The sequence below is a fragment of the Oncorhynchus mykiss genome, chromosome 7 (assembly GCF_013265735.2).
Source record: "Oncorhynchus mykiss isolate Arlee chromosome 7, USDA_OmykA_1.1, whole genome shotgun sequence".
NCBI lineage: Eukaryota > Metazoa > Chordata > Actinopteri > Salmoniformes > Salmonidae > Oncorhynchus > Oncorhynchus mykiss.
In genome coordinates this window covers 58617776-58629495 of record NC_048571.1, presented here as the reverse complement: position 1 = coordinate 58629495, position 11720 = coordinate 58617776, and the positions used below count along the sequence as shown (strand labels likewise).

The 11720-nt window shown below is 41.6% G+C and overlaps 1 protein-coding gene and 1 long non-coding RNA gene across 4 annotated transcripts in view; both read left to right on the top strand.

The window, feature by feature from the left end:
- Positions 1-232: 232 nt before the first annotated feature.
- On the top strand, positions 233-2161 carry LOC110528080. Its single transcript, XR_002474188.2, has 5 exons — positions 233-434; positions 915-959; positions 1375-1443; positions 1551-1588; positions 1794-2161. It is a non-coding gene; the product is annotated as an uncharacterized LOC110528080 (long non-coding RNA).
- Positions 2162-10394: 8233 nt separating this feature from the next.
- The window catches only part of LOC110528074 (dual serine/threonine and tyrosine protein kinase), a 28036-nt gene continuing 26710 nt past the window's right edge, over positions 10395-11720 (top strand). The window contains exons 1-2 of one of the 3 annotated variants that reach the window (XM_036983632.1): positions 10395-10847; positions 11410-11632. In XM_036983632.1, the coding sequence (XP_036839527.1) occupies positions 11428-11632 (205 nt within the window). In that variant the 5' untranslated portion in view covers positions 10395-10847; positions 11410-11427. Of the gene's footprint in view, positions 11633-11720 lie in introns of all 3 variants that reach the window. The other 2 variants (XM_036983631.1, XM_021609871.2) reach the window with 2 other exon arrangements.

Sequence of the window (11720 nt, the reverse complement as noted above, 5' to 3'; positions counted from 1 at the left end):
TTTGAGAATGCTCAAATACACAGAAAATAGGTATCTAAATAGCAAATAATAAAATAGTCCTACACATGTATTTGAACTCAGCTCTGGAGACAAACGCGATTCAAACTCAACAAAGACAAACACTACCAGGATGAAAACAATATGGTTGTGTGAGAGAGGGTGAACTCAGTTGGGCTACCCCCCCAAATTTGCTGTACTGGTGTTAGAAATGGGATTGCGCTGCTGGGAGACTGTTGAAAGTGTGTCACATCGGAATTGAGAAACCCCTGACGGCAGTGTGCAATTTCGGGCCAGGCCCAATGTAGGCGGAGTCAAACGCGTTTAACCCGAACGCTTCCCGTCTCCTTCAACGTCACCCAAATTGAGGCACAACGTCTACGAAAGCGAACCTTAATTGAGCCTAGCCAACATGGATAAAAATATAGACCATGGAAGTAAGTGAGACTGTCATTATGCATAATGTACTTTGTAATATTCATGTTATACCAGTGCAGTGGTATATTTTTATATTACCAACAACCGCACTGATGTTAGCATAGCGTTAATTAGCACGTGATCTAGCTAATTGCCCACAATGAAGGAAACCTACAAACTGAAGTTAAATAAGAAAAACTTCAAAACACATTTATGAAGAAAGCATACACATTGCTTTGAAACAGTGTCCAAGGAAAGATTTTTGGCATGTGAGTGCATTGATGTGAGAAATGGTGTGTTTGCAGTCGAAAATACATTTTCTGGTCCAGCAACACACATACATGTTGTGAAAAATACTTTGGCTAATTCAGTTCCAACTGTGTTCAAAACTGTTATGCATGCTGAAGTATAAAAAACTGTTGAATTGTTATTTTTCTTTACTTTTTTAATGATTTGTTATAACTATCAAACGTAACAACCTACTCTTTCTTAATTTACAGTACGCTCTGTACATTGCAATGGAAGCACAGTGTGATTTCACTGAGGTATGTATGAATTATGAAATTCTCATCTCGTGTATATAATGTTTTTTGGGATACTCATCCGATTGTGTGATTTTATTTTTCAAAGGAAAACATGCAGCAAATTAGGCGGCGGTGGTGCCTAGTTCTCCTGCAGAACTTTCCCATGCCGTAAACCTTGAACATTATACAAACTTTTCATTTGCATCCTTAAAATCACTTGGTTCACTGTAGGCAGACTGACCTGAGTACATGTTCATATTGAATGCATGTCATTCAGTCACTAAGGTCTGAAGAAGAGAGGTTGAAAGACCGAAAAAGGTGGCGAAAACAAAACACACTACAGGGAGGTGTGATATGATGAGTGGTATAGTCTTAAACCAATGTTTAAAGACTCAAACTGTCCCCCCCCCCCCCCCCCCCCCCCAATATATTTCAGGAGGATGTAAAAGACGCCCTCCCAAGAAGTCACAGCATGTCACATCAGCATCCAGCTCTGCAGGATCAGGTACTGTATAGGCTATTAGCTAAAATTAAGGTGCATTATTGTACACACATCCCTAGAGGTTCCCTTGCATTACTTAATGACCACAATCTGTTTTCTTTTCTTTCTAGACGATACTGAAAACAAAACACGACGAACTGTGAACTGGGTATGTAGTCTACTGTGTGTAATGCTGAAGGCTTGATGCATGGCAAGATATAATAGTTGTGATGACTTGATGAGTAGTTATAGATATCATTGAAAACCCCTTTAGTAATAGTGGCTTTTGTTTGCAAGGTGGTATTGTGAAAGTAGGGTGTAATTTGACTTGATGAGCCAATACTCTTAATATTTATTCTTCCTTTTTCTTCAAGGAAGCAGATGTTCTTCTAAGGGACACCCTAGAGGCAGCGAACATTTAAAGGCACTGTTTACCCTCCCTAGTGTAATTGGGATGGACGGGGAAGACCGCATTACAATCCTTAAAGAACTACGGTTGTATGATGGCCTGGATGAAGAGGAAAATATTCTCCTCAAGGAACCATTCATGTTCCAGAGAGATGATGAGATGTTCTATGTGGAGGCAGTTGACAACAAGAACATTACTGTCTTTGCCTCTTTTGAGGAGCAGGGGCCTGTTGCACAAAACTAGGATAAGGGATTAAGCCAGGATATCTTGGTGATCCTGGCTCAATTGATCCGTAATCCGGTTGCACTAAAGATGGATAGGGGGCAGGAGGATATGTTATGGTATAAATTACCATGGAGATTTATTCTGTGGAGCTAGCCTGCTCCAGACCAGGCTAAATTCCAGGATCTATTTAATCTCATCCCTAATGTCAGTCAGCAGTCACCACAAATGGAAACCAATAGTTATTTCACTGCTCACTATACATTGTTATCACATAACTAGACCCACTGTTATTTAAACGTTTGTGATCATTAATTTCAATGATTTTGGATAAAAAATGATTTTTAGATGATGTTGCTATCATTAGATAATTTACAGTTTCCCATAGACTATAAGGCTATATATAAAATGCTAGAATATTAGGGCCACAGAGGGGAAAAAAACACAAGTCATAATATTGTAACCAGTTGTTTTAAAGGAGGACAGTTGTTAAAATGACAGATGTGGGGCATTTCGTGAAATTGTACTTCAGTATGGTTTCATAAACAAAGACATGCTGATGTGCCAGAATATTAAGTATCACATTGTCATAAGTATCAAAACTGTAAAAACAATATGTAGCTTTTCTGCAGAAAGAACCAGCCTCATAAATTTATGACTTTATCCTTTTTCTTCAGTGTGGCCCTAGTACTCTGTCATATAAACAAATACACATTCCATATGAATATAAAAACACAATGTGTAACATTATGTTCCTTTATTGAATAAGGACAAAACAAAGCAGGTAAACCATCAGCTCCTTTCAAAACTGAAGTCACAGTGACTCTACAAGATGGAAAGCACAGAATCTAAGCATATTATACAAAATGATACATATACAGACCTTTGAATGTGTATAACACACCCTGCATGTCTGCACACTAAAATAAATGCAGGACAAATCCATACACATCAACTGAACAGACAAATGAATGGATGCAGTAGCCTCCCTGCAGCCTTGTATTACACACAGTATACCGCACAAACATCATAAGAGGCCAAATTCGTCAAAAAACGAACCCAAAAAAACCCAAATTCCTCTGCCACCGCAGGACATATTTAACCAAAATTGAAAGCACACATACTAACTAAAATAATTCAACACATATTGGTCCCTCAGCAGCCGACCACTGTCGTCATCAGGGAAGATTGCCGGATTGTCCCAGTCCATGGCTGGTGGCACTCTGGGGGCCCTCTCCTTCCTCAGGCAGGCCACATTGTGGAGGACAGCACAAGCCACAGTAATATCACATGCCCTAACAGGGCTGACCCTTAATTTGTGAAGGCAGTGAAAGCGTGCCTTCAGGAGGCCAAAGGTCATTTCAACTCTGGCCCTGGTCCTGGCATGGGCATGGTTGTAGGCCTGCTGTGCTTCCTGGGGGTCTGTGAAAGGTGTCAGGAGAAAAGGCTGGCAGCCATACCCCCTGTCTCCCAGCAACACACCAGAGAATTCACCTGTCAACACAAAATCTCATCATTACTACCTCATAAACACAGTGATATTCTTGACACAGCCATGATGGTTATAAATAGGGGTTGTGTGGCTTACCTTGTGATAGGCACTGATAGATTTCAGAGGCCCGAAAGATTCTGGAGTCATGGACTGAGCCAGGCCATTTTGCCACAACATTGCTGATCACACAGTCAGCATTGCAGACCATCTGAAATCATAAGATGAGGAATATTACACCAATCAATGCACATCACTGGCAATGCAGAGTGTTCGTCAATGGACAATATCAAAAAGTTATGTTCACCTGAACATTAATGCTGTGAAAGGATTTCCTATTCACAAAATCGGCCTCATGGGCACCTGAGGGGGCTTTTATCCTTATGTGTGTGCAGTCCACTGCACCAATGACATTGGGGAAACCTGTCACACAAAGTAATGAGTATCCTACTATGTGTTAACAGTTGTCCTGTAATTTGTAGATCCTCTTACCTGCAATCCTATAGAACTCCTCTTTGATGTCACAGAGTCTTCTGTGGCCAGGGAAGGAGATGAAGACATCTGCTAATGCTTTGATAGCCAGACACACACTCCTTATTGTGCGGCAAATTGTGGCCTTGTTCAGCTGTTCTGCATCCCCCACTGAGTACAGGAAGGCTCCACTAGCAAAAAAGCGCAAGGCCACACAAACCATTTGCTCCACACTCAGTGCATGGCTCCGTGCAGTGCGGTGCTTAATCCTGGGACCCAGTAGTCTGCATAGATACCTGATGCCATCTGCAGAAAACCTGTATCTTTCATATAGATGGTCATCAGGGAAGGCCAGTGGGTCCAACCGGTCCCTGAAGACCCTTTCTCACCTGAAGGCTCTCCTCAGCACAAGTGCTTCTTCATCCACCACATCTCGCACGAATGGGCATGCCATTGTCAGAGCAGAAAGGAACACACAATTTTGGGCCTTCATATAGGCTAGTGGCCACACCTGGTGCTGGGGGGGGTGGGCAAAAGAGGGCGATGCCTTATAACGATGACTTGGTTGTACTGATTGCTGGGAAAATAAAAAAAACCTTAGAAAGATGCCACCGTCCTGTGTGCTCACAATAAGAGCTCATATGTCATGGCTCACTTGACTTTACGAGAATATACCTAATTTTTATTTTGAGCTGTGTCATCTTCTTGGAGCTGGGGGAGGAAAGAAAAATAATGATTAATACATTTGTGTTACAGTTAGCATACAGTGTACATTGAAGGCATATCTCACCTCCCTCTCAAGTTTTTTTATTTCAAGGTCCAGTTTCCTAATTGTCCTCTTTTTTATTTCGAACTCCAGTGCAAGATTTTCCATCTTTTTCTTCTTGTACTGAATGTCTATGTCTGCCAGTTCTATTTGGCACCGGAGGTGGTTGCCATACAACTTTCTGATAGCTTGTGAGCTCTGTGAACACAATACAATTAGCGCAGCTGGAATTTGGCAGGATGTGGTGTCCTTTTATTAATACGCACTATGTTGCCAGGCTGGTTTTCCCACTGTATAGCATCTGGGTCCTGTAAAAGAAATTAGATTTTTTGATTTTGATGAGGACTCCTCACCATTGTAGAGTAAATAGTACTTTCACAGTCTTAACATGATACCTCATGCCTTCTGGAATCCAGAGAGATGGTCTCCTCCTCATCATCGTCTCCATCATGTGCTGTTGCTGCTGCACTGGGGCCTTCACCCTATCACATTTAATCGGATTCATATTGAAGCTAGTAGACAAGACATGCCAGGCCTACAGTATGCCTTTGATGGAGTACTCACTGGATCAGCATCGTCTGGTGCTTGTGCTGGTGGCTCTAACAGGAACACAGTGCTGCCAGACACTGCAAGGCAATAGGTAAACCAAAGTCAGACAGTCCAAATTGATTCAATATGAATGTGGTTGTATCCCATGTAGAGATGGAAGGACATACCTTGAATGAAGCGGGTGGCATCTTGGGAGGAACCTATGCTCGTCTCTTTCCCCCCAGGGATCCCCTCTAAGACGGGCCTGCCTTTATTTAGCTCCAAGGCCATGTCCTCTGCTGGGGTAAGGTCAGCCTTTGGTGACCCACCACCCGTGCCTTGTCTGTGGGTATTCTTTTTCACTGCTAAAACAGTACAGACAATGTGTGAGCAGGCACCTTCTGGGTACAATATATGCTTGTGCTTTGTTAAATATTAGTCAGGGACCATACCATTCTGCAGAATGTTCTTGTATTTGATTTTGACCTGCTGCCATGTCCGTTTTGGCCCGTTCATGTTTAATCTACACACACACACACACACACACACACACACACTTAATGGAGTCACACTGCAAAAAATTACTTGGTATTTTTGTCTTGTTTTCAGTAAAAATATCAAAAATTTTATAATAGCTTTATACAGTGTGATGGAGTTACTTTACACAATTTCACTCATATCTGCAGTGCATTTCAATAAAAAAAATTAACCGTTTCATAATTACAGTACAACTGCATTTTTGGAGATGTGAATTAAATATTTGAATTGTAATTGTGATGTTTCAGCGGAGCGGTGAGTGTGTAATTGTGCACTACTTACGCATTCAGGCGGTCTGCAATACTTTGCCACGCTTTTTCTCTTTGCTTTATCACTGTGGCGGTGTTGCCTTTCTTCTTAATTATATCTTTTACCTCCTCGTATGCCTCCATGAGGATTTGTGCTTCCGACGAGGAAAAGTACGCGGCTCTAGTTGCCATGGTAAATCAGTTAATCTGTGATCTGTGGCGGGGTCTATTTGAGTGAGCCGTGAGCGCGCACCTATCCAGGATTGGTTTCACCTGGCTTAATGAATCCGTGTCTGCTCATCCTGGCTTGGTCTTTGTGCAACCAATTAAGCCTGGACGCACATGTTTTGGCTTCATTGAGCTCAGCTGAGTCATTTATCCCGGATGTCTTAATTCTACTTTTGTGCAACAGGCCCCAGGAGTGAAGCCATTTTTGAGGAGTAGTCAAACCTTGTTTTTGTCTGCTGTTTCAATTGTTAATTGTGTTATGTTGTTTAGTAAAGATGACATAGAAGTCACCCGAGTCTCTGATCTCTGTACTGGAGCTGGTATAACTTAATGTACAAAGCACCTTCAGTTATTCAGTATATCTACTATATAGTTTAGTCTGTCTCCATTCTCATTGGGAAAGTAAAGAGCATTATAAATCAGGGTAGGTAGTAACTGTATGTGTGTGTATGCTCAATGAAATAATATAATGTTAACATTTATTAACAGTACATGACATAACAAGTCTGTTCACTGCAACAATATCAGTAGCTTGTCTAAAGTATAGCATGAAGCAAAACGTGTTACAACACATCTAGTACCACTTTGTATAATTATTTCTTACATCTTCAAAAATGAAATACGTTTGTATTCAACCCGTGCCTTGTGCAAACTTGCGTGTTTGTATTCAGTGTGTGACTGTCAAACCTCAGCTGGACTAAAAAAGGTGGGTGGGGTCACATTGAGACCGGCCCTGAAATGCACACTGCAGTCAGGTGTACTTGTCAGGACTTGCACTTTCCAAAGGAAGGGGCAGAGATTTGCAAAATTTCTGTATTTGAAATATGAATGTCAATTCTGAGTATTTTGTCATTTGTAGTACACTGGGCTGAACTAAGCTCAAATGTATTTTGTAACAAGATACTTTAGAGAGCTGTAGGTATATGTGAATTTATACTTTCAAAATAAATACTTTTCTATACCATTTATTTTTAGTGGTTCACAACTGGCCCCCTCTCACTCTGCATTGGTATCAGAATGTCTTGGCACTATGGTGTGATAAGAGCATCTACTAAATTACCTATAATTGTATATATAAAAATGGACAATTGCAAAGCATTTCAGGCCCTGTGTGACCCTCTCTGCCCATTCATCGCCATTTACTCGTTGTCTCACCCATTGTCTTAGCTCTCCCAATCAACACCTGTGATTGCTCTATGCCTTGTATACTGTTGTTTAGGGCAGCTCTCATTGTTTTATTTTACTGCGGAGCCCCTAGTCCTGCTCAACATGCCTCAGATAGCCCCTTGTCCCACCCCCCACACATGCGGCGCTCACACTTAGCTTAACTGGCGCCTCTAGAGATGCAACCTCTCATCGTCACTCAATGCCTAGGGTTTACCCCCATTGTACTTTCACCCTACCATACCCTTGTCTGTAAACTATGCCCTGAATCTATTCTACCACGCCCAGAAATTTGCTCCTTTTATTCTCTGTTCCCAAAGCACTAGACAACCAGTTATTTTTGCCTTTAGCTGTATCCTTATCCTACTCCTCTGCTGTTCCTCTGGTGATGTAGAGATTAACCCAGGCCCTGTGTGTCCCCAGGCGCTCTCATTTGTTGACTTCTGCAACTGTAAAAGCCTTGGGTTCATGAATGTTAACATCAGAAGCCTCCTCCCTAAGTTTGCTTTATTCACTGCTTTAGCACACTCCACCAACCCTGATGTCCTAGCTGTGTCTGAATCCTGGCTTAGGAAGGCCACCAAAAATTCTGAAATTTCCACCCCCAATTACAACATTTCTGTCAAGACAGAACTGCAAAAGGGAGCGGAATTGCAATCTACTGTAGAGATAGCCTGCAGAGTTCTGTCATACTCTCCAGGTCTATGCCTAAACATTTCAAGCTTCTACTTTTAAAGATCCATCTCTCCAGAAATAAGTCCCTCACTGTTGCCTTGTTATAGACCCCACTCAGCTCTCAGCTGTGCCCTGGACACCATATGTGAATTGATTGCCCCCCTTCTATCGTCAGAGTTCTTACTGCTCGGTGACCTAAACTGGGATAAACTCATCCTGTTTTACAATCTAAACTAGATGCCCTCAATCTCATACAAATTATCAAGGAACCTTCCAGGTACAAACCTAAATCCGTAAACATGGGCACCCTCATAGATATCCTGACCAACTTGCCCTCTAAATACACCTCTGCTGTTTTCAACCAGTATCTCAGCGATCACTGCCTCATTGCCTGCACCCGTTATGGGTCCGCGGTCAAACGACCACCCCTCAGCACAGTCAAACGCTCCCTAAAACACTTTAGTGAGCAGGCCTTTCTAATCGACCTGGCCCGGGTATCCTGGAAGGATATTGACCTCATCCTGTCAGTAGAGGATGTCTGGTTGTTATTTAAAAGTGCTTTCCTCAACCTCTTAAATAAGCATGCCCCATTCAAAAAATGACCAGCGTCACTACTGACCTGACCAGCGTCACTACTCTGGACGGTTCTTACTTAGAATATGTGGACAACTTTAAATACCTAGGTATTTAGGTAAATACCTAGACTTTAAACTCTCCTTCCAGACTCACATTAAGCATCTCCAATCCAAAATTAATCTAGAATCGGCTTCCTATTTCACAACAAAGCCTCCTTCACTCATGCTGCCAAACATACCCTCAAAACTGACTGTTCTACCGATCCTTGACTTCGATGATGTCATTTACAAAATAGCCTCCAACACTCTACTCAGCAAATTGGATGCAGTCTATCTTCAAGCGTCAGCTGTCAGAGCAGCTTTCCGATCGCTGCAGCTATACACAGCCCACCTGTAAATAGCCCATGCAAGCAAATACCTACCTCATCCCCATATTTGTTTTTGTTTTACTGCTCTTTTGCACACCAGTATTTCTACTTGCACATCCTCATCTGCACATATATCACTTCAGTGTAAATTGCTAAATTGTAATTACTTCGCCACTATTGGCCTATTTATTGCCTTACCTCCTTACTTAATTTTTATTTATTTATTTATTTTTATTTTACCTTTATTTAACCAGGCAAGTCAGTTAAGAACAAATTCTTATTTTCAATGACGGCCTGGGAACAGTGGGTTAACTGCCTGTTCAGGGGCAGAATGACAGATTTGTACCTTGTCAGCTCGGGGGTTTGAACTCGCAACCTTCCGGTTACTAGTCCAACGCTCTAACCACTAGGCTACCCTGCCGCCCCCCAATTTGCACACACTGTATACAGATTTTCTATTGTGTTGTTGACTGTATGTTTGTTTGTCCCATGTGTAACTCTGTTGTTTTTGTCGCACTGTTTTGCTTTATCTTGGCCAGGTGGCAGTTGTAAATGAGAACTTGTTCTCAACTGGCCTACCTAGTTAAAATAAAAGTGAAATAAAAAAATGCTGAGTATTATTCTCATTGACCTCTGCCTGACATCAATAATAATACCCACTATTGCAGTACATTTTGGTATGTTCATTTTCATATATACACTTACATTTTGGTCATTTAGCACACACTCTTATCCGGAGTTATTTACAGTCAGTGAATTCAACTAAGGTAGATAAACGTCAACATATAACAGTTATAGCAAGTAAAACGTTTCTGTAACCATTACTGAGAATGTTGTTGCTCTTCGGGCCAGCTAGTTATTAAAAATGTAGGTTATTTCTATATCTTAAAATACATGTATTTTAATTAAATACAAATATTTTGTAGTTCATTTTAATACATTGATCTTTATTGTATTTTATAATTATATTTTGTCATTTTTGTCCATCCCTGGGAAGTTAGTAGTTTAAGTGTTCGATTGACAGTCGCATGGACCCAAATTCCAATTCACTGCAACACCAAACCTCTAAAATCAGACTCCCAGATAATACTATTTTTCACACGTTGCCATGTCAGAGAAAGAGTATGGAGAACCTGAGCCTATTTGTCCCTAAATACTATATCGTGGACAGATTGCGTAAATGTAAATAAAACATACATTTAATCGAGCAAATTTTAGTCTGGATTAAACGAGATTACGTCCTAACAGTAGCAAATGAATCCATGTTCTCTGGGCAGTAGGGCAGAAGAACTACATATCCCAGAAGGCAATAGAGAAACATTGTCCTTCTCCAAGTAACTACTGTAGCTAGCTAGGTACTTTCGAACTGTCTGTGTTTGTTTTAAGAGAGTGCTGCTAAACGGTAACATTCTAAATGTTGATCCCCTCGAGTGATGGTAATAGCTTTTTTTGTCTAGCATTCATTGAAGACTGAGGAGCGTAGCGACAGACATCTTTATTATGTATCACAACTGTGATTGACAGCAAGCGAGTTTGTTTTGCTAGCTAATTAGCCATCTCTTCCGTGGAATCTCGGATAAACCAGCAAATTAGCAGTAACTCGCTAGTTTATGTAGCACCTGTGGAAAATATTACTCGAGGGAGCTAATGACAACATCGGCTGGGGTAATGGGTCTGCTGTCTTGAAACATTAACTTGGAATACGATGCCTGGCTTGCTGGCTAGTAGGATAGGAACTGGATAGGAAGGTAAGTAAGGCTACTAGTACGGGAGCTAGCTAACGTTAACTATCTCACATCACTGAGACACTGCTAGCTAGGGCTGGAAAGAAGTTGGCAAGTCCGATAGCTAACGTTAGCTAAGACAGTCGTTTGCTAGAGGACACTGGTGTGTGGACAGCGACAATGTGATGCAGTGATTTTGCTACGGAATTCCCCACGGCAGAAACGTTGCCCGCTAGCACTGCGATATCGCTTGCACAATCGGCCCTTTAAATTAACAGTGGACTTTTTGGACTGTTGGTGTTTGAAATCCATTACCCAGGGCACAACCTATACGTCAAGTAAACAAACATTAGTGATACTGATGCAAATAATTGAACAGTGGATCTGAATAAGTGAGACCATAAGAGAATTCACTGAAACGGAGCAGCAAATCACATTGACGCTCACTGATGCGCCCTTGTCCAATAACTTGCAATGGCAATTACAACTTGAAGACTGAGACCATTTGCATACCATATTCGGTTGGAAGTTCAAAAGGTGGTAGCAGTAAAGAGAAGAACTTTCTCCCTATTGTGCCTCATTTCAGACTCGAATACCTACTGCAATGGAGGTGGTAGGTGGGGGAAATGTGCAGAAAGTCACTCCTTTAGCTAGAGAATTATCCCGGCTCTTCAACAGCTACAATAAACACTCCATACAACTGAAAAAGAATCTGAAGGAGACCAACGCATTTTTCCGGGAAATAAAACGCAACTACAGTAACGCCTGCGCATCGGCCGCCAGCTCGGAGGCAGCTGCTCTGGAGGCAGGTAAGAATGTAAACCTGTTCACATTTGTTACCAATAATTACCGCTTTTCTCGGCATCATCACAACAGAATGTTCAGTAAAACTTCCAC